This window comes from Heptranchias perlo, chromosome 8 (assembly GCF_035084215.1).
Source record: "Heptranchias perlo isolate sHepPer1 chromosome 8, sHepPer1.hap1, whole genome shotgun sequence".
NCBI classification, from domain to species: Eukaryota; Metazoa; Chordata; class Chondrichthyes; order Hexanchiformes; family Hexanchidae; genus Heptranchias; species Heptranchias perlo.
Genome location: NC_090332.1, coordinates 90178171 through 90202082, shown reverse-complemented (window position 1 = coordinate 90202082; position 23912 = coordinate 90178171). Strand labels below are relative to the sequence as shown.

General features: G+C 44.1%; 1 protein-coding gene across 4 annotated transcripts in view; it reads left to right on the top strand.

Moving 5' to 3' along the window:
- The first annotated feature begins 1164 nt into the window (after positions 1 to 1164).
- The window catches only part of LOC137324802 (aftiphilin-like), a 77952-nt gene continuing 55204 nt past the window's right edge, over positions 1165 to 23912 (top strand). For 3 of the 4 annotated variants that reach the window (XM_067989514.1, XM_067989515.1, XM_067989512.1), the window contains exons 1-2: positions 1165 to 1352; positions 16151 to 18159. In XM_067989514.1, the coding sequence (XP_067845615.1) occupies positions 16180 to 18159 (1980 nt within the window). In that variant the 5' untranslated portion in view covers positions 1165 to 1352; positions 16151 to 16179. Of the gene's footprint in view, positions 1353 to 1717; positions 2103 to 16150; positions 18160 to 23912 lie in introns of those variants that run through there. The other variant, XM_067989513.1, reaches the window with a different exon arrangement.

Here is a 23912-nt window from a genome sequence, read left to right as displayed (position 1 = left end):
TCTTTCATCCCTGGAGACTCCAGGACAATCCTGGAAGGGTTGGCGACCCCCACCCCCTCCCTGTGAACTTCCTGATTGGAATAACATGTTGGAAGTTCATGTATCATAACCACTGCTCCCATTTTTTCGGACAGCAGGTGCTGGTAATGGTTCTGTTGTTGCCATTTACGGCTCCTCTAGACCCATCTTTTGCCCCATTCCGTCTTTGCCTTGCACCATCATCCCTTTTGTCATTGAATCACTCCCGCCCTCCCCCCTATCACAGACCTGCCCATGTGTTCTTTTCTCCCCTCCCCTCTGCACTTGAATAAAAACTGTGATGTGGAGATGCCGGTGATGGACTGGGGTGGATAAATGTAAGGACTTGCACAACACCAGGTTATAGTCCAACAGCTTTATTTGAAATCACAAGCTTTCGGAGCTTTCCTCCTTCGTCAGGTGAGTGAAGGGTTCTAAAAACGCATAGCATATAGAGTCAGAGAACAATGCCTGGTGATTACAGATAATCTTTCCAACTGCCCCCTATCACACCTCGGCTGGGAGACGATCACAGCAATCAAAGGAGTCGTTGGTGTTCAGACAGGTTAGCCACGGAAAACATTACATCCAGGGCTAACCTGTCTGAACACCAACGACTCCTTTGATTGCTGTGATCGTCTCCCAGCCGAGGTGTGATAGGGGGCAGTTGGAAAGATTATCTGTAATCACCAGGCATTGTTCTCTGACTCTATATGCTATGCGTTTTTAGAACCCTTCACTCACCTGACGAAGGAGGGAAGCTCCGAAAGCTCGTGATTTCAAATAAAGCTGTTGGACTATAACCTGGTGTTGTGCAAGTCTTTGAATAAAAACTGTTTAATCTTCAACTTCTCCCAGTTCTGCCCGAGGGCCATGGAGCTGAAACGTGAACCCTGTTTCTCTCCCTCTGCACACTCTGCCTGACCCGCTCAGCGTTCCCAGCATTTCTTCACTTGATTTCAGATTTCCAGCATCCGCACAAACTTTTTACTTTTTCAAACTTCACTTTGGGCTTTGTTTTGACCTCAACTTCTGGGCGGGGTCTGGCGGGCCGGGTGACGTCACCGGAGGGCGGGGCGGACGGGCCGGGTGACGTCACGGGCGGGGCGGGGCCGGGGCCGGCGACGTCACGGGCGGGCGGGGTTGCCGGGCCGGCGGCGGAGGGGCGGAGCTGTGTCCGGGTGACGAGGCCGAGGGAACTGGACGGTTTCTGTTAGGATTAGAGGCGGAAGATGGGCGCTCGGTTGCCGGGATAACCTTCCCCCCCCCTCCCCCTCCCTCCGTCCCCGGGCAACCGAGAGCGATGTGAGGCGGCGGTGCTCCTCGATCCTGAGGTAAGGCCTACCTGAGGAGGGTGTTCGGTGCGAGGGCTGCGCCTCGAACCCCGGCTTGAAGTTGACTGGAATGGGTGGGGAGGAGCCCTGTCCCCCCCCCCCGCCCCCGCGGCTCGGCTTGGGCTGGAGCCCGGGCTGTGAGTGAGTGAGTGAGTGCGGCCTGTCCTATCCCTCCTCCCTCCCTCCCTCCCCGGACCCCGTCCTGCCGCTGTGTGAGGCCCAGATTGAAGTGCGACGGTTGTGAGTCTAACTCCTCGGGCCTAGCTCCCGCCTCCCTCTCGCTTCCGCCTGGTCTATTTTAAAGCCCCCGCTTTTCGGAGCCGCTGTCCGACAGTCAACCCCTTGCAGTCGGCGGCCGGGAGTGCAGCGGTTCCACCTGATTATTATTCACTCATTAAATGGACGCTTATCAAAGGCCTACACACCACGAGCAGACTGGAGCTGGCAGATGTTGGGCCGGAGTGGCCCCGGCCCCGGCCCCGGCCCCGGCCCCTCCAGTCACTCCTAACCCCCTACCCTCGTATCCCCAGCCCCTGACTCTCATCCCCCTCATCCACGCCGGCTCCAGAGTTTATGGCACCTCGATGGGTCGAAATAATGTTTTAAAGCACCTTTCCTATAAATAGGATCGTGACTTCGAAGACTTGACCTTTTAGTTGTACCTGGCTGCCAGTTAAAGGTGTCGGCTGTAATATTTAATCTGAAACGTACTATTTAATAACTGGAAAAATTACTAACATAACACTGAAGGTACTTTTAAGTTATCAGCAATTCAGCAGTTTAAATTGTATAACCCCCCAAAACTGAAGCACCAGGTAGTGAGTGAGAGAAGGAAAATAACCTTGAAAATGAATTATTTTCAAGGTTTTTGTCAGTGATCTTACTTGTCAAAGGTGTATTGCAGGGTTCCAAAGCTTAGTGATCGATTTGAAAAAAAAAATCTCAGTGTTGGTATTCAATGATGAACATTTTTTTCTGATTAGATTTTTAGTTGGCGGAAATGTTTTAAATATTGGCTTCAGGGGAAAAAAAATTGTAACCTTAATCAAGAGCCTTAATTGAAAATAGGATAAATATTTTTGAAGTACACACTGATCAATGCACCTGTAATGTCTTATTTATACTTTTATAGCCTTCTGCTTCTGCACAAATAAGGAACAACAAAGTCAAACTAACCTTAAAATACTACTTTCATTTCATTAAACCAAGTTTCTTTTGGTGGGGATAGTTGCATTTTCTGTTCAGTTTGATTATAACGATGGCAGCTCATATTCATTTTTAATTATAATTTTTAAGTTTTTACTGAAGCGTGAAGCCTTTTAGAATTAAGCTTTTGAAGAACAGCAATATGTCTGTACACAGTACAGTAACCACAAGCTTGTGAGTTCCTTATTTAGTTAATAATTTACTGTGAAAGTTGGCAGTATAGGCACTAGGTCACCAGTTTTTGGCCATGGTACATAAAGCACCAATTTCCATAGTGGATGCTTTTTTTAGTGTCTGGGGGAATTTTACATGATGTGAAGAATATACTTGCTGTAGAAATAATCCAAACTTTGTTCCTTTGCATATTTTTTTAAGTGATCTGAAGGTTTCTAAGGGTAAATACAGAGTGCTTCCTTCTCTTTCCCCCTCAAACAAAAGGAGTCCTTGCAAGTTCTCATTTTTTGATTCCTCTGTGCCATCCTGTTCTAATTAGAATTGTATGAAAGGGTGCAAACTACATCTTCTGTGAGGATTAATCAGCTGGTATGGTGCTTGGAGCTATGGAGGGCACTGTTATTTTTCCTGTCCTCCTTCAGCGGTTTGACTTCAGTATGGTGTTGGGTTACTGTGATTTAAATAAGCAGTGGGTGGTGATCACTGGTAAATGTTGGGGAAATTCCAGGCATTTGTAAGCTTTTCTGAGGGTGGGGAGGAAAGAGTGTGGCAGTGATGCTGGTAATTCTGCAAGCTTTTTTATTGTATAATCCTGCAATGTGCAGATTTGAGGTGTTTGTAAGCAGGGTCCTCTCAGCTGATTAAGCAAACACAAGTCGAAGAATTTCTGGATGTTGCGATAAAACCAGCAAAGACTGCCAGTGAAATCTCTGATTTCTAACTGACATATTTATCAGTAGGACAAGTGGTTGGCAAGTTGTGACATCCCATGACAATCATCAGCAAAGTGACAGAAGGTGTCGTCGACAGTGCTATCAAGCGGCACTTACTCACCAATAACCTGCTCACCAATGCTCAGTTTGGGTTCTGCCAGGACCACTCGGCTCCAGACCTCATTACAGCCATGGTCCAAACATGGACAAAAGAGCTGAATTCCAGAGGTGAGGTGAGAGTGACTGCCCTTGATATCAAGGCAGCATTTGACCGAGTGTGGCACCAAGGAGCCCTAGTAAAATTGAAGTCATTGGGAATCAGGGGGAAATGCTCCATTGGCTGGAGTCATTCCTAGCAGAAAGGAAGATGGTAGTGGTTGTTGGAGGCCAATCATCTCAGCCCCAGGAACTACTGTAGGCCCAACCATCTTCAGCTGCTTCATCAATGACCTTCCCTCCATCATAAGGTCAGAAGTGGGGATGTTCACTGATGATTGCACAGTGTTCAGTTCCGTTTGCAACCCCTCGGATGATGAAGCAGTCTGTGCCCGCATGCAGCAAGACCTGGACAACATCCAGGCTTGGGCTGATGTCTGGCACGAATGTTACTTGCCACTTAAGTGCCATGTAATGACCATCTCCAACAAGAGAGAGTCTAACTACCTCCACTTGACATTCAATGACATTACCATCACCGAATCCCCCACCATCAGCATCCTGGGGAGGGGTCACCATTGACCAGAAACTTAATTGGACCAGCCACATAAATACTGTGTCCACAAGAGCAGATCGGAGGCTGGTTATTCTGCGGTGAATGACTCCCCAAAGCCTTTCCACCATCTACAAGGCACAAGTCAGGAGTGTGATGGAATACTCTCCACTTGCCTGGATGAGTGCAGCTCCAACAACACTCAAGAAGCTCGACACCATCCAGGACAAAGCAGCCCGCTTGATTGGCACCCCATCCACCACCCTAAACATTCACTCCCTCCATCACTGGCGCACTGTGGCTGTAGTGTGTACCATCTACAAGATGCACTGCAGCAACACACCAAGGCTTCTTCAACAGCGTCTCCCAAACCCGCGACCTCTACCACCAAAAAGGACAAGGGCAGCAGGTGCATGGGAACAACACCACCTGCATGTTCCCCTCCAAGTCTCACCACCATCCTGACTTGGAAATATATCGCCGTTCCTTCATCGTCGCTGGGTCAAAATCCTGGAACTCCCTTCCTAACAGCACTGTGGGAGAACCTTCACCACACGGACTGCAGCAGTTCACGAAGGCGTCTCGCCGCCACCTTCTCAAAGGCAATTAGGGATGGGCAATAAATGCTGGCCTTGCCAGCGATGCCCACATCCCATGAATGAATTAAAAAAATTCTGCAAATTTCCACATTTACCACATGTAGTGTGATTTGCTGTGCAAATGTCATAGTTTTGCATCATGAGTCCTGGTGGCACTGAGAATAATGGTTTGAGTGATGAGTCACTTGCCCTAATATCAGTTTATATCAGATGCAGGTTTATGGAGACCACGGTATTACAGGGGAGTATGTTCCTTTTGCAGTTGTAGGAGCAGCACTTCTGTTTGTCTATACTAAATTTTGCAGTAACTTGTATGGTCAGTTGATTCAACTGGTTAACTAGAAAAATATCATGTCAGAAAAGAAGTGGGCTTGTCTCATTTAGTTGTTTGATTACAGCTGTTTGATTTCTGTTATTGTGGAAATCTGCATAAAACCTGAGCAACTTTACTGATTGTGTTGTATGTCGAGACCTTAAAGCTTTCGTGTGCAATTGGAATTGTAGAAATCAACATTTGCTACAGCAACTACCGTTAATATATGCATGATTCACAGCTTCATATTTGAAATATATTTTCCAGGTGATTGTTGAAGGCGTTGAGCTGCGTCTTCCTCCCTCGCTCAAAATTGTTGCCCTGTCAACTAGGGCTATCACTGTTCACCATGATGTAAGGGCACCTGTGGTGTATTGGGCTTATGGCCAACTAAGCAGAATACCTCTTTCAGTTTGTCACTTTGTGATATCTTAATCTTAGCTGAAATGTCTAGTGACCCCCCCACCTTCCCCATTATCTTTGTAGTTCTCCAGTGTGACGAACAGGAATAAACAGTGGGCAGAACTAACCAAGGCAAAAAAATTGAAGAAATAAAGTGGAAAGGGGCTTGAGAAGAAGGTTATACAGAAAAAAAGTGACGCGAACAGAAATTTTAGCGAAGGTATAAAAAGGCAAACTGAGAAGGAAAGATTTTTTTTTAAAAAAGGCAAATTGGTATATGTGGTAAGAGTTAAAGGCTGTCCAGTTTCTTTTTGTCAGATGCCACAGTTTTTAAAAAAAAAATGTGCAAACTAATTACATAGTTTAATAGTTATCCACAAAACAAATTTGCACAGTCTTTGCGCATCATTATGCAAAATTTCCCAATTTAAATACGATACCTGAAGTTAAAACTATGGTAAGCATTGCATAGGCATGTTTTCAGGTATTGCAAATGGTATCTTTGGAATTTTTGAGTGAAATTAATTTTTGCGTGTAACTGCTTGTTTATTTCTGCTGAGACAATGAAAGTGTTCCTGTAAGTGATATAGTACATTGTATTTTGAGGCCACAATCGAAGCAATATGCCATCCCAACAGTGACCATCTCAATGCATCATGAGATTGTTGGGTAACACTCTTCCTCTGTAGAAGCAAGAACATAGTCAAATTAATTTTTTACAAAAATGGATTGAGAAATAACCGGAAAACTGATGACAAATATTTTCTTTCTTAATATAGCCAGTGGTGCAAAAAGGCACTGGTGTGTTCTTGTGTTGTCAAAACTGCTGACCTGACTGTTGTAACCCACAGTCAACTTTATTATTCATTCATTATACAGTTGGATTTTCAGTTGTAGAAATTTGGTGACACAACAGTATATGTCTCCTATCCTCCATTTAATGGTAAATAATTATTACTGGTACAGTTGCTCTCAACTGTCTGTGTAGAAATTTAAAATTGGGCATTATATTTTAGGCCAGAGGACTTGCAAATTTTTTAAGCCCAAGCAGGAACTATGATAGTTATTGCTTGTGACATAGTTTAAATAATGTTGCAATCTTCAGTGGGTTAAATGGCCTGTAGGATTTTGAGATATATTGGGGTTGATGGGGAGAGTGGCTAGTGGTGTGACATGGGGTAACAATGGTTTCCTGGAGCTTGCTTGGAGTTGGAGAGAAATTTCAGTCTTTCCTAAAATTGGCCATGTTTTCTTCCTCCTTTGTTTGCTAGGGGTTAGCACTACTAGTGATTGGATGCACCGTCTGACTGACAGGGTGAGTATTGGTGGGCCCAGTGGTCCTTTCTCACCCCTCCTTTTGTATGATACGTTGAAGGTAGCAATTGCCTCCTCCTGAGGAGGAATCCAGTAATTCATCAGGTGTCTGTGTGCATAAAGTTGTATGGTTTATGAAAAACAATTTTTTCCCTTTGAATTTTCGACCCCAATTCTATGCTAAATATGGCAAGTTGTGTATGATTCCGTTCAGTTACACCACCTTCTACAATGATACATGCAACCTGCACAATATCTTGATGACATACGTTGTCAGTTAATTGTAGGTCGTCATTCAATAAATTTGCAATCACTACATTATTTGTAATCCTTAGTGTGGATATCTTTGTGCATTAATTACACAGCACATTGGTCTTTGTGCAGCAAGATTTCCATTGTCTATCTGCAGTCTGTCTACCTGTTATGATTTGCTGTATTTGTCAGGTGACAAGCAATGTAACTGTCAAGGAGGAAGTGTAACTTGTGGATGTGCGTTGGCGCAATTGGGGGAAAAAATGAGTAAGAACCTATCCATCACTGGCTGCATATTTAGTTTCTTTTGCCTAGCCTTTGGGTCTCCATTCATCACAACATTTCTGCAGGCATTGACCACTCCCTGATGTCCACCTTTGATGCTCTTGTCCCCAGCAAAACCTTTATTCTCTCCATCCCTGATCCCCAGGATGCCCCCATCTTCAATCCCACAAGTTCAAGGGGTGTAGACTTCAGCGTATCTGATGCACAGTTGGTTTAGCCATCCATCACCAGACCTGGCTGGACCACATCAAGCGCTATCCTCTGCCAAAACTGCCTTTTTTAAATTCGTTCATGGGATGTGGGCGTCGCTGGCTAGGCCAGCATTTATTGCCCATCCCTAATTGCCCTTGAGAAGGTGGTGGTGAGCTGCCTTTTTGAACCGCTGCAGTCTGTATGGTGAAGGTTCTCCCACAGTGCTGTTAGGTAGGGAGTTCCAGGATTTTAACCCAGTGACGATGAAAGAACGGCGATATATTTCCAAGTCGGGATGGTGTGTGACTTGGAGGGGAACGTGCAGGTGGTGGTGTTCCTATGTGCTTGCTGCCCTTGTCCTTCTAGGTGGTAGAGGTCGTGGGTTTGTGAGGTGCAGTCGAAGAAGCCTTGGCGAGTTGCTGCAGTGCATCCTGTGGATGGCACACACTGCAGCTACTGTGCACCGGTGGTGAAGGGAGTGAATGTTTAGTGTTGTGGATGGGGTGCCAATCAAGCGGGCTGCTTTGCCCTGGATGGTGTCGAGCTTCTTGAGTGTTCGTGGAGCTGCACTCATCCAGGCAAGTGGAGAGTATTCCATCACACTCCTGACTTGTGCCTTGTAGATGGTGGAAAGGCTTTGGGAAGTCAGGAGGTGAGTCACTCGCCACAGAATACCCAGCCTCTGACCTGCTCTTGCAGCCACAGTATTTATGTGGCTGGTCCAGTTAAGTTTCTGGTCAATGGTGACCCCCAGGATGTTGATGGTGGGGGATTCGGCGATGGTAATGCCATTGAATGTCATGGGGAGGTGGTTAGATTCTATCTTGTTGGAGATGGTCATTACTTGGCACTTTTCTGGCGCGAATGTTACTTGCCACTTATCAGCCCAAGCCTGGCTGTTGTCCAGGTCTTGCTGCATGTGGGCACGGACTGCTTCATTATTTGAGGGGTTGCGAATGGAACTGAACACTGTGCAATCATCAGCGAACATCCCCATTTCTGACCTTATGATGGAGGGAAGGTCATTGATGAAGCAGCTGAAGATGGTTGGGCCTAGGACACTGCCCTGAGGAACTCCTGCAGCAATGTCCTTGGGCTGATATGATTGGCCTCCAACGACCACTACCATCTTCCTTTGTGCTAGGTATGACTCCAGCCACTGGAGAGTTTTCCCCCTGATTTCCATTGACTTCAATTTTGTTAGGACTCCTTGGTGCCACACTCGGTCAAATGTTGCGTTGATGTCAAGGGCAATTACACTCACTTCTCCTGGAATTCAGCTCTTTTGTCCATGTTTGGACCAAGGCTGTAATGAGGTCTGGAGCCGAGTGGTCCTGGCAGAACCCAAACTGAGCATCGGTGAGCAGGTTATTGGTGAATAAGTGCCGTTCGATAGCACTGTCGACGACACCTTCCATCAATTTGCTGATTGAGAATAGACTGATGGGGCGGTAATTGGCCGGATTGGATTTGTCCTTTTTGTGGACAGGACATACCTGGGCGATTTTCCCACAATATCGGGTAGATGTCAGTGTTGTAGCTGTACTCGAACGGTTTGGCTTGAGGCGCGGACAGTTCTGGAGCTCAAGTCTTCAGCACTACAGCCGGGATGTTGTTGGGGCCCATATCCTTTGCTGTATCCAGTGCACTCAGCAGTTTCTTGATATCATGTGGAATGAATCGAATTGGCTGAGGACTGGCTTCTGTGATGGTGGGGATATCGGGAGGAGGCCAAGATGGATCATCCACTCGGCACTTCTGGCTGAAGATGGTTGCAAACGCTTCAGCCTTTTCTTTTGCACTCACATGCTGGACTCTGCCATCATTGAGGATGGGGATGTTTACAGAGCCTCCTCCTCCCGTTCGTTGTTTAACTGTCCACCACCATTCACGACTGGATGTGGCAGGACTGCAGAGCTTTGATCCGATCTGATCCGCCTACACCCTCAACAACATTCAATGTATGGGACTTGGAAGAAAATAGTAATTTTGTACTCTTTTAATATAAAAAAAAACAAATGTTAAAACTTGTCTTGTTTAAAAAGTGCTGCACTTGGAAAGGGACATCTAACACATCAATAATGTATAAGGGAACCAGAGCAAGATTACAGAACTTGGTGCATCTGTGGGTTTTCCATGTTATTTGCCAGATAGACAGCATAATCCCATCAGCTTTTTACTTGGTGCAGTTGCTAGAAAATCTTAGCTGATAACCTAAGTTTGTATTGAGCCCTGAAAATGATCCTTATGTCTTGGGTTAGTAGTTCTTCCTCATTCACAGTAATATGGTACTTGTAAATATTTTTGTAATATGTAGGCAAATTTCTGAAGTGCAAAAACAATTGGGCAGTAATAGGCGATTTCAGCTACCCTAATATTAATCTGTGTAAAAGGTATAGAGGGTGCAGAATTCTTAAATTGCATTCAGGAAAGATGTGAAGGCCTTAGGGAGGGTGCAGAAGAGATTTACTAGAATGATTCCAGGGATAAGGGACTTTAGTTATGTGGATACACTGGAGAAGCTGGGGTTGTTCTCCTTGGAACAAAGATGGTTGCGAGGAGATTTGATAGAGGTATTCAAAATCATGAAGGGCCTAGACAGAGTAGAGAGAGAGAAACTGTTTCCATTGGCGGAACCAGAGGACATAGTTTTAAGGTGATTGGCAAAAGAGCCAAAGGTGACATGAGGAAAAACTTTTTTACACAGCGAGTGGTTAGGATCTGGAATGCACTGCCCGAGGTGGTGGTGGAGACAGATTCAATCATGGCCTTCAAAAGGGAACTGGATAAATACTTGAAAGGAAAAAATTTGCAGGGCAACGGGGATCGGGCGGGGGTGTGGGACTAGCTGGGTTGCTCTTGCATAGATCCAGCGCGGACTTGATGGGCTGAACGGCCTCCTTCCGTGCTATAACCTTTCTACGATTCTTTGATTCTAGAACTTTTTTAGCCAGTAAGTAGGAAGCCCAAAAAGAGAGGGGGCAGTTCGGGATTTAGTTTTAGGGAATGAAGCTGGGCAGGTGGAAGGAGTATCAGTGGGAGAGCATTTTGGTGGTAGTGATCATAATTCATTTAGATTTAGCATAGTTATGGAAAAGGACAAAGATATAGAACAGGAGTAAAAGTTCTAAATTGGGGAAAGGACAATTTTACTAAACTGAGAAGTGATTTAGCAAAAATGGACTGGAAACAGCTACTTGAAGGTAAATCAGTGTCAGCAGTGGGAGGCATTCTTGCTAGGGTATAGCTCCATGGGCACTATTTTTCACGTGGGAACTTAGAAATAAGTAGGATATGCAGCCAATAGGGGTATTGCAGCTGAGCCTGATCCCGCTCTTGCCACTGTGCAGCCATGCACACCTCTAACGGGTTGCTGGATAGCGATCAGGATGGGAATTTTGGTTGTCTTTTTTATCCTCCTCCCCGACCCCAATTCAGGGGTATTGAGGCAAATTGTACCATCTCTATCGTCCTGGCTGAGACCAGCTAACTCAGTACAAGCCCAACACTGAACCAGGGATTCTTCTTGTTTCTAGTTGCTCACTGCCTTAATCATCTGAGCCAACAGAGGAATCCTGTTCACATCTTAAACCATCTTGTAATAACTGTAGAAAAGGAACTAGAATTTATAGTAGAATTCTATTTTTTTTTATTCATTCATGGGATGTGGGCGTCGCTGGCGAGGCCGGCATTTATTGCCCATCCCTAATTGCCCTTCGAGAAAGTGGTGGTGAGCCGCCTTCTTGAACCACTGCAGTCCGTGTGGTGAAGGTTCTCCCACAGTGCTGTTAGGAAGGGTGTTCCAGGATTTTGAACCAGCGGCGATGAAGGAACGGTGATATATTTCCATGTTGGGATGGTGTGTGACTTGGAGGGGAATGTGCAGCTGGTAGTGTTCCCATGTACCTGCTGCTCTTGTCCTTCTAGGTGGTAGAGGTCGCGGGTTTTGGAGGTGCTGTCGAAGAAGCCTTGGCAAGTTGCCGCAGTGCATCCTATGGATGGTACACACTGAAGCCACTGTGTGCCGGTGGTGAAGGGATTGAATGTTTAGGGTGGTGGATGGGGTGCCAATCAAGCGGGCTGCTTTGTCCTGGATGGTGTCGAGCTTCTTGAGTGTTGGTGGAGCTGCACTCATCCAGGCAAGTGGAGAGTATTCCATCACACTCCTGACTTGTACCTTGTAGATGGTGGAAAGGCTTTGGGGAGTCAGGAGGTGAGTCACTCGCCGCAGAACACCCAGCCTCTGACCTGCTTTTGTAGCCACAGTGTTTATACGGCTGGTCCAGTTAAGTTTCTGGTTAATGGTGACCCCCAGGATGTTGACGGTGGGGGATTCGGCAATGGTAATGCCGTTGAATGTCAAGGGGAGGTGGTTAGACTCTCTTGTTGGCGATGGTCATTGCCTGGCACTTGTCTGGCACGAATGTTACTTGCCACTTATCAGCCCAAGCCTGGATGTTGTCCAGGTCTTGCTGCATGCGGGCTCGGACTGCTTCATTATTTGAGGGGTTGCGAATGGAACTGAACAATGTGCAATCATCAGTGAACATCCCCATTTCTGACCTTATGATGGAGGGAAGGACATTGATGAAGCAGCTGAAGATGGTTGGGCCTAGGACACTGCCCTGAGGAACTCCGGCAGCAATGCCCTGGGGCTGAGATGATTGGCCTCCAACAACCACTACCATCTTCCTTTGTGCTAGGTATGACTCCAGCCACTGGAGAGATTTTCCCCTGATTCCCATTGACTTCAATTTTACTAGGGCTCCTTGGTGCCACACTTGGTCAAATGCTGCCTTGATGTCAAGGGCAGTCACTCTCACCTCACCTCTGGAATTCATCTCCTTTGTCCATGTTTGGACCAAGGCTGTAATGAGGTCTGGAGCCGAGTGGTCCTGGCGGAACCCAAACTGAGCATCAGTGAGTAAGTGCTGCTTGATTGCACTGTCGACGGCACCTTCCATCACTTTGCTGATGATTGAGAATAGACTGATGGGGTGGTAATTGGCCGGATTGGATTTGTCCTGCTTTTTGTGGACAGGACATACCTGGGCAATTTTCCACATTGCCGGGTAGATGCCAGTGTTGTAGCTGTACTGGAACAGCTTAGCTAGAGGCGCAGCTAGTTCTGGTGCACAAGACTTCAGCACTATAGCCGGGATGTTGTCGGGGCCCATAGCCTTTGCTGTATCCAGTGCACTCAGCCGTTTCTTGATATAACGTGGAGTGAATCAAATTGGCTGAAGACTGGCTTCTGCGATGGTGGGGATATCGGGAGGAGGCCGAGATGGATCATCCACTCGGCACTTCTGGCTGAGGATGGTTGCAAACGCCTCAGCCTTGTCTTTTGCACTCACGTGTTGGACTCTGCCATCATTGAGGTTGGGGATGTTTGCAGAGCCTCCTCCTCCTGTTAGTTGTTTAATTGTCCACCACCATTCATGACTGGATGTGGCAGGATTGCAGAGCTTTGATCTGATCCGTTGGTTGTGGAATCGCTTACCTCTGTCTATAGCATGTTGCTTCCGCTGTTTAGCATGCATGTAGTCCTGAGTTGTAGCTTCACCAGGTTGGCACCTCGTTTTTCGGTACGCCTTGTGCTGCTCCTGGCATGCTCTTCCACGCTCCTCATTGAACCAGGGTTGATCCCCTGGCTTGTTGATAATGGTAGAGTGAGGAATATGCCAGGCCATGAGGTTACAGATTGTGCTCGAATACAGTTTTCAGCTACTCGATCTGTTCTGAATCTATCCCGTTTAGCACGGTGGTAGTGCCACACAACACGTTGGATGGTGTCCTCAGTGCGAAGACGGGACTTCGTCTCCACGAGGACTGTGCAGTGGTCACTCCTACCAATCCTGTCATGGACAGATGCATTTGCGACAGGTGGATTGGTGAGGTCAAGGTCAAGTAGGTTTTTCCCTTGTGTTGGTTCGCTCACCACCTGCCGCAGGCCCAGTCTGTCAGCTATGTCGTACAGGACTCGGCCAGCTCGGTCAGTAGTGGTGCTACCGAGCCACTCTTGGTGATGGACATTGAAGTCCCCCACCCAGAGTACATTCTGTGCCCTTGCTACCCTCAGTGCTTCCTCCAAATGTTGTTCAACATGGAGGAGGACAGATTCATCAGCTGAGGGAGGGCGGTAGGTGGTAATCAGGAGGAGGTTTCCTTGCCCATGTTTGACCTGATGCCATGAGATTTCATGGGGTCCGGCGTCAATGTTGAGGACTCCCAGGGCCACTCCCTCCTGACTGTATATCACTGTACCGCCACCTCTGGTGGGTCTGTCCTGCCGGTGGGACAGGACATACCCAGGGATGGTGATGGAAGAGTCTGGGATGTTGGCTGAAAGGTATGATTCTGTGAGTATGGCTATGTCAGGCTGTTGCTTGACTCGTCTGTGGGACAGCTCTCCCAATTTTGGCACAAGTCCCCAGATGTTAGTGAGGAGGACTTTGCAGGGTCGACTGGGCTTGGTTTGCCTTTGTCGTGTCCGGCGCCTGGAGGTCTAATGCCGGGTGGTCCGTCCGGTTTTATTCTTATTGTGACTTTTTTAAGCGAGATTTTACAACTGAGTGGCTTGCTCGGCCATTTCAGAGGGCAATTAAGAATCAACCACATTGCCGTGGGTCTGGAGTCACATTTTGGCCAGACCAGGTAAGGACGGCAGGTTTCCTTCCCTAAAGGGCATTAGTGAACCAGATGGGTTTTTATGACAATCCGGTAGATTCATGGCCACCATTACTGATTCTAGTATTTTAATTCCAGATATTTATTTAATTAATTGAATTTAAATTCCCCAGCTGCCGTGGCGGGATTTGAACTCATGACTCCCGATTATTAGTCCAGGCCTCTGGATTACTAGTCCAGTAACATAACCACTATGCTACCGTACCCATAGTATGTGTACTAGTCTAGATTAATAATGCTAAAATTATGGAATGCATTTCTGTTAACATTTGAGTTTTGATCTTCTAAGACTGGGTTTTGCAGTTTTAGATAACATTTCAGTATATTGTCCAGTTAAAAGGGAGTACAGTGTCATGGATTTCACGTGTGCTATACTTAGCAAATAAGTCCTGGAGTTAACTATTTTAGCTTTTATATCCCCTTCTAACTTTGTTGCTGAAAATGATTTTCAGTACTGAACAAGTTGAAATGCCAAGCTTGCCGCATTAGGCAGAGCTATTAAACTGTTCTGGTGTTTGGACTTCCATGAAGTGCTCAATTTGCACTGTTTACTTACTGATCGATATTTTAGTTTGCAGAATTGTTAGAACTTTTTTTTGTACAGCTTTGTAAAATTGTCTCCCACCTACATAGCAACACAATCAACATAGCAGAAATCAAAGAACTTCATATCAAATAGTGTGGGCAGAGCAATTTAAGATACTCAACATATTTTATGTTAATTGAGCAATTGGCCAATGTTGTGCTAACTGGTTGCATTTTAGTTGTTGCCTGTAAACTCAAATTAGATAATTTTTGCACAAATTTTAAAAAAATAATCTGTTGCTAATCCTAATTTTGTTTTAGTTAATTGGTAATACTCTAAATGCTTCAGAACACATGAAATTCATTTACAAGCATTATCGTTTCATTTAACCATTGCTCCAGTCCTTGTTAACAGTTATCTTTCTGCAACGAAGAACCCAGTATGCCTGTAACTTTTTTTTAAAAAAAAGTGTGCCTCTGATTATTTGTAAAATTATTTGTTCGGTATTGTCAAGTTTTTATTTCATTTCCATTGTTTGCAATTAGTTGTTGGTGGTGGTTTCCATGAACTCTGTTGCCAGTATTGTTCTGCATATAGCTAACTGTAAGTGTGCTTGTGCAGCAAGATTGATAATGTTGGAACTTGTTCCCTAAGGCAAGATACTTCACTTTTACAGGGCTCTCCACCTAACAACCTTGACTGGGCAGGCAGCTCTGGGACAGCTCTGGGACTAAAAATCTATGCATGCAGGGGTGTTAAAGTTCTATCGTCGCACCTTTTATACTTTGTGCTGTTGTGACACACTCTGAAGATTTTGTTTGGTTCAGTTAACTATAATCTGCAGCTTGCCATATTTTAAACAGAATTAGTCTACATTTTCTATTGGTCTTTCTCAATTTATGATGTAATTATATCAGGATAAGCCAACTCTGCTTCTGTTACCCATATTATATGTTTACTATTAAAAAATAATATAAATCAAATTATTACATAAAATAACGTCTTCAAATGGTGACTAAATTGTGTTTGCACTCCCTTGTCCTGTTATCTGCTGCCCTTTAATCCTGCTTCACCTGAAGACTAGAGTTGGTCTTGATTCCCTATGTGCAATTCCACAGGAGATCAACCAGCATTAATATAAAAAGCTTATAGTACAATGGTCATATTATTTCTTATGCAGTCTGTTGTGTCCCAGTTTATTTAAATGGAAAGTTGTAAATGTTTTAGTTTACATTTACGTTTGCGGTCTCCAATTTCAAATGGGAAATGTATTCCAGAAGATTAGTATGATGTACAATTAATTGTCAGACTGCTTACATGAGGTTTGATACTGGTTTGGTTAGCAATGATTATTGAATAATTTTACCTGAAATGTGAAGTTCTAGGTTTCTTGTATTAAGTTAACCGCTCCTGTTTTCTCTAGGTGTGACGAACTGACTAAGGGGAAACATCATGGAACCAGATGTTATTAGATTGTATTCTTCTTCACCACCACCGCTGGATGATGGGACTGAAATTGATGAAGATGATGAGTTTGGTGAATTTGGTGGTTTTTCAGGAGTTGGTGCTTCAACCCTTGGTTATACTGACTTTGATTTAGAAGATCACCGTGAGAACTTTATGCCCCAGAATCATTTTGTGCCTGGCCATGAATACTCCAGTGATACAGATGGGTTTGCTGACTTTCATTCAGCAGGTGCCAGTGAGGGCAAAGACTTTCTTTCAGACTTCTCGAGACCTGCAGAGGGAATGTCAAATGACATGCCTATAAGTATCGATAAGGATGTAACTCGATCCAAATCTTCGAAGAGTGTTTTTGATTGTACAACGGAATCCATAAAACAAACTGAAGTAACTGGTACACTTGATAGTCTGACCAAGGATGTTAGTACAATAGACTTAGAACCAGAAGAGCAGTGCAATGGTAGCAAGACCAACCCAGAGATTCTAACAAATGGGTACCCAACAATAGATTCAACACACTCTCAGGGAATAGAAACTATGGACAACACAAGCGATCAGAAGGGACAAAAAGCTACAAATGCTCACATTTCTGAACTCTGTTCAGACTCCATGCCTAGTCCAATTGAGGACTTTGCTGAGTTTTCTGCGTTTTCAAATGTTGAAGTGTCTGCCAATTTAACAGAAGAAAAAACAATTAGGTCTCTGCCTACTATCAGTGAAGTTCCACTAAAAGCAGAGCGTAATGCTGGCAATCATTCAGCTTTAGGGAAACTGCCAGATATTCAGGTCAGTTCGAAAGTTATAGTGGATAGTGATAAACTGACAGCTGTACGAGAACCAACAGAAGGTAAATTTGCTGCTTCAAATTGTAAAAACGGGAATGATACACATACACATGCAGATGTAGACCATACCCACTCTGAATTTAGTACTGCAGTTGACACAAGCATTCCTAATAGTGACTGGAACTCATCAGAATCAATGGAGCACATTGAAACTAAGGATCAAAATGCTCAGCAATCAGTTCATGAATCTTTGGACATAGTGAAAGAAATCAGTACCACAGAAAGTACAGCGATCCGATTAGATACAGATCTATCAGAAAGTAAAAAACAAGAAATACTAGAACCAGATTTGGAAACGTGTATCAGTGATGAGGAAGGGCTTGGTGTTTTTACAGACAGTGTTGTATGTAGAGAGTCTACGGTTGAACAAGAACATGCAGTAATTGAAGAACTTCCAGCAACTGATATGAAAAGGACAGAGGAGAATGATTCTGATCATTTTGGAATTTCAAGGAGCAACTGTTCACCAGATAGTGATTTTTCTACTTTTAGTCCAGTGTTGTATTCCAATGCTACAGATGATTTTGGCACAGTTGATGTGCATCCTATAGACTCTGACAGCAAGACTGCCTCAAAGTTGACTACAGAAGTATTTGCTACATTTCAGGAACCTGGCGTCAAAGACGAGTTTGGTGACTTTAGTAACGTGAGTGCTGACTCTCCACAAACATTTGCTAATTTTTCTGAATCTCTCGCAGTGAAGGAAGTGGTACCGGAACTGCTTGTTCATGAAGGTGACATGAGGTTTGGTGAGCATGGAACTGGCACCACAGCTGCAAAGACTGATGATGAGGATTTTGGAGAATTTGGCTCCATTCAGCAAGCTAAAAATGGGGCTGAGTTTGCAGGATTCAAAAGTGATGAAGAGTTTTCAGCTGATGGACAAGACACTGAGTGGAATGCTTTTGGGGATGCAGTGGCTGAAAGTACATCATGGGCAGCTTTTGGAGAAGAGCAGTGTATTGGTGCCTGTAAAGAAGAAATTAGTCAGTGCAGCAGGACAGAACCTGCCTCTTCCAGTAACGCACAGTTGACTGGCTGGGCAAACACTACTCCCATTCAACCCAATGAAGAAACAACCAGAATTAAGAACAAAAGTCCTTTTGAAGAAATGGTGTCACAAGTAAGTGTTGCTGATCTTGTATGTTGGTACATAATTGGCAAATTAATCAATTACCCATTGAATTTTTGTTTCAAAATATTATAGCCGTAGGTTTTAAAAGTTTAAAATTTCTATTTTGCACCATCTCCCTTTATTTTTTTTCAGCTTTTGAATGTAAATGCCAGGGCTGAGAGGCTAGGCAAGCCCATGGCCTCTGCAAGCTTTGCTTTGTAACTGGCTGTGAGGTAGTGTTTGTCAGTAGCCTAGAACATTTCAACCTTCAGTTTTATCTTATCTTCCTGTGAGGAAAGTGCTTGGCTTCTGCTTGACAGCTGTGATTGGGAAATCACCTTCTGGGAGTTGTGGGTGCATAGCTCATCCTGCTACTGAGTAGGATGCTACATTGGAGCACCAACATGCTATGTCTATAAATTGCATTGCTAAGCTTTATTAATCTAAGTTATTTAAGCTTTTGAATTGTGAATGGTAAGTTACTCCTTGTACAGAGAATACTCAACTTGTTGTGATATAGATTTGAGCCAAAAGAAATCTCTTGATTTTTGAGAACATGGTACATGGTGCTTTGTAATGTTGTCTGCACGTCAGATATTCTGAAATGTTACAAATTAGTGGCTGTGTACTGAGGGAAATGATGCTGAAACGACAACATTTTTTGTACTATCATCAGTCTCGCAGACCATACCTGCCCAGTCGACCTGCATATTCTCATTGGAGCAGAAATATGTCAATCTTTAAGGATTAATTTTAGTTTATCATTGCAAAGTGGTTTCAGCTTTGCACTAGTGTTGATCTTGTGTAGTGTAAATCCTGAGTTAAGACTTCACCTGTGTGAATTGAAGTGCTTGCTTCAGGGAGTTTTGTTTCGCTTTGCTAAAGTGTCTGGGCCCTAACACCAGATTTTAGGCTCCATATACACTACAACTGTTGAGCCAATGCGAAGCAAAATCACTTTGCATCAACATGACAATTGCAGTCTAAATACACTATAAAAAGTGAGATTTCAGGTGAAAAAGGGCAAATGGGATTCTGCAGTTGATGTATAGGGACAGTGAATAGAAAGGTTAAGGATGATGATTTGATGAATCTCAAAAATATTAGTTAGGCTGCAGTTGGATTATTGTTGGGCACCCTATTGTGGAAAGGATATTTAAGCCATGCAAAGGTGCAATGTCGTTTCATTGGAATGATACCAGGGATGAGGGGATATTGTTGTGATGAGTGACTTAAATGTTGGGCTGTGTTCACTGGAGCAGAAAAGGTTACGGGGATCTTGATGAAGAGCTCAAAATTATGAAAGGGTTTGTGAGTACAAGTTGAAAGGTTATTTCTCCTGGTTGGCGAATTGGTAACAAGGGGGCATAAATTTTGTATTAGCACTAGAAGCATAAAAGGGAAGGTCATTGGTTTACTGCAAGTAGTGAGTTTAATGGGCAATTAATGTGCAAATGCAGCAACTTCATGAAAATCACAGGGAGGTTAAGGGTGAGATGCTGTTTTTGCAACGCTAACGGCGGAGTGGTGCAAATCGGCCAGCAACTTGTGGTGATTCGCAATTCTCGGGGTACCTCTTTCTTGCCACAAGTTTGCTGGCTGATTTGCACATTAATAACTGTGTCATTCACACACTCTTACTTTTTCAGCAAAATCTGGGCCATTTTGGGCTCTGCTGCCTAAATTTTCTATACATGCCTTGATAGCTCATGATGAATGGCTGCCCGTGTCTGTCAAGACAAGCTTCTTCTCTCTTCATTTGGCTTTGACTGTAATGAGGGTCTTTCTGTTTTGAATTGTGAATGTTTACAGAGCCAGCACTTTGTAAATTCAACTCCTTTGGGGAAACCCAGAAATGTGTAGAATTTTTTTGGATTAAAAGCCTGAAAACTAGGCAAACCATGAGTTTTGGGACTTTCATCTGAGATAAGTGATCTTTTTTAGAACCATAGAAAAGATACAGCACAGAAGGGAGCAATTCGGCCCATCGTGTCTGCGCTGGCTCGAAGAACAACCAGGTGCCCTTTCAATCCCACCTTTCAGCACCCGGTCTGTAGCCCTGCAGCTTACAGCACTTTAGGTGCAGGTCCAGGTACTTTTTAAAAGAGTTGAGGGTCCCGGCCTCCACCACCAATTCAGGCAGCGAATTCCATACACCCACCACCCTCTGGGTAAAAAAGTTTTTCCTCATGTCCCCTCTAATCCTTCCGCCAATCAGCTTAAATCTTTGTCCTCTAGTTCTTGAACTCTCCGCTAGGGGAAACAGGTACTTCCTGTCTACTCTGTCTGGGCCCCTCATAATTTTGTACACCTCAATCAAGTCTCCCCTCAGCCTCCTCTGCTCCAAGGAAAACAACCCCAGCCTATCCAATCTCTCCGCCGAGCTGCAATTTTCAAGCCCTGGCAACATTCTTGTAAATCTTCTCTGCACTCTCTCCAGAGCAATTATGTCCTTCCTGTAATGTGGTGACCAGAACTGCGCACAATACTCCAGCTGTGGCCTTACCAGTGTTTTATACAGTTCCATCATTACATCCCTGCTTTTGTATTCTACGCCTCTGCTAATAACGGAGAGCATTCCGTTTGCCTTCTTCACAACCTTATCTACCTGTACTGCCACCTTCAGGGACCTGTGCACATCCACTCCAAGGTCTCTCGCTTCCTCTGCCCCTCAATATATTCCCGTTTACTGCGTATTCCCTTTTACTGTTTGCCCTCCCTAAGTGCATTACCTCACGCTTCTCCGGGTTGAACTCCATTTGCCACTTTTCCATCCACTCCACCAACCCATTGATATCTTCTTGGAGTCTACAGCTATCCTCTTCACTATCAACTACACAGTCAGTTTTTGTGTCGTCTGCAAATTTGCCAATCATGCCCCCTACATTCAAGTCCAAATCATTAATATATACCACAAACAGCAAGGGACCCAACACTGAGCCCTGTGACACACCACTGGAAACAGATTTCCATTCGCAAAGACATCCATTGACTTTTACCCTTTGTTTCCTGTTACTGAGCCAATTTTGGATCCAATTCGCCACATTTCCATTCCTTTCGCTTTTACCTTTCTGACCAGTCTGCCATGTGGGACCTTGACAAATGCCTTACTAAAATCCATGTCGACAACATCCTCTGCATTACCCTCATCAATCCTCCTTGTCACTTCCTCAAAGAATTCAATCAGATTTGTATGGCATGACCTTCCCTGAACAAATCCATGCTGACTATCCCTGATTAAACCATGCCTTTCCAAGTGACAGTTTATCCTATCTCTCAGTATTGATTCTAATAGTTTGCCCACCACCGAGGTAAGACTGACCGGCCTATAATTGTTCAGCCTTTCCCTCGTACCCTTTTTAAGCAATGGTACTACATTTGCAGTCTTCCAGTCCTCCGGTACCTCCCCTGTATCTCGTGAGGATTGGAAAATGATCCTCAGAGCATCCGTTATTTCTTCCTTGGCTTCCTTCAATAGCCTAGGAAACAATCCATCTGGCCCTGGTGACTTACCAACTTTCAAGGATTCCTGTCCCTCTAGTGCTTCCTCTCTTATGTTTACCTTATCCAATATTTTACACCTCTCCTCTTTAACTACTACGTCCAGATCATCCCTTTCCTTTGTGAATACGGAGACAAAATATTCATTTAAAACCCTACCCACATCCTCTGCTTCTACACAGAAGTTACCCTTATCATCCCTGATAGGTCCCACCTTTTCCTTAGCTATCCTCTTGTTCTTAAAGTACTGATAAAACACCTTTGGGTTTTCTTTAATCTTACTAGCTAGTATTTTTTCATGCCCTCTCTTTCCTTTCCTTATTTCCTTTTTTACGTCATCCTTGTACTTTCTATACTCCTCTAGGCTTTCTGCAGTATTTAATTTTCTGTGACAGTCATAAGCTTTCTTTTTCTGCTTTATCTTGCCCCATATACTTCTAGACAACCAGGGGCTCTAAATTTGGCAGTGCCACCCTTTTTCTTTGAGGGGACATGTCTGCATTGTACCTGTAGAATTTCACTTTTTAGTGCCTCCCACTGGCTTGCCACTGATTTCTCCTCGTAGTTGTGTCCAGTCCACTTCTGCCAAATCACCTCTTAGTTCTGTAAAATCTTAATGTTAGATAATTATATGACTGAGTGCAAGGCTGGCCATTGGCAGAGGATTTTTAAAAAATCTGTTCTTAGGATGCGGGCAATACTGGCAATGCAGTATTTATTGCCCTGAAGGCATAGTGTGGGACTGAAGTCATTTGTAGGCCAGACTGGGTAGGAATAGCCCGTCCCTTCCCTGAAGGACATTAGTGAACCAGATAGGTTTTTTATGACAAACTGGCAGCTTTATTGTCACTTTATTTTCTGGTGCCAGATTTATTGGATTCAATTTCTAATTTGCCATGGTGGGATTTGAACTCATATACTTGCAGTTTGTAAGTTCTGCCCCCTTGTAGTCAAGTGGGGAGATCTGTAACAGTGTGAGATAATGTAATTTTTAATGCATAAATAAAAGCCTGGTAGCATAAACCATTTTGTTAGGTTTTTGGGATTAAAACCTACTTTATGATGTGAGGTAAATATTTTGAGGTAAATTCTGGAAATGTTTGATACTGGTCACTCATACAGGATGCTATTTACAAGCCCCCTCACTCAACTTTTCCAAACAATGCAGAAATTGCTGACAGAATTTTCCTGTTTGCAAGCTAAAATAATTTTTGCAGTGGGTAGTTTTTAAGGAAATTAATTTGTATTAAGGAAAACACTTCATTCACTGTCTCTGGGGAAACCTTTTACAAATTTAAAGCCAGAGCTGACAGGCTTTGAAACTCCCTACGATGTTGTTATATTGTCCTGTGAGTCAAACTATACATTACACCTCTGTTTGGCTAACCCCAGGTCCCTCTGCTTCCAAAACCCGTCCTTCCAAATCCAAGTGCCATTGCTAGCGCTATCCATCTCCAGGACTCCTCCTCCTGTACTGCAAAATCTCAGCATTCCTTTGTATTCCTCCCCCTCAGTGCTGTAAAGCCTCGGAACAATCATCTACAAGTGCTGCTAGACCCAGGACCCCTCCGATGATGTTAAACCCCAAGATATCTCAATCCATGCAGGACCTTACCCCTCACAGTACTGCCCCCATCTTGATCTAAAGGCTATGTATATGTTACATCTTTCCTACCATCTTGCTGTGCATCAGGGGCTTTATAAAAGAGATAAAACTTGAGTAGATAGGTGATGGAATGTACAACAGTTGTCAAGGCCACTGGTTTATAGTTATTATGGAAAAATGAGCAGAATTGCAGAATTCTGTCATTAAAACACCAGTAAAAATTCCAGAATGCCAAGTAATAATGCTGTTTGACTTATTCAGTCATTGTATATCAATAGACCTGTACTAAATCTAATTGACCTATTATAAAATAGCATATCCTTCAACTCACGAGTAATGTAATGGGAAATCCACTAATTATACATCCATTGTATATTAGAAGTCTACACTTATGCCTTGTAATGTTCTGTCATGTTTTTCTGTTGATTTTACTTACTTATTGAGTCCTGCATTACTTGGTCTCCAAGTTAAGTGGTGCTGTTTTGTACTTTGAGACCTATGGTCGTCTGCATTGTAGGTGGCACTAGGGTGACCAGCGTCAGGCCATTGCAGCCTTCGTGTGAGTTTAAAAACAAAATAAAAATAAATGTTATTTCCAGTGGGGTTCCTGTGTTGTTTCATCACCACTGGTTTCTCCTATCTGCTGTGATCCCCT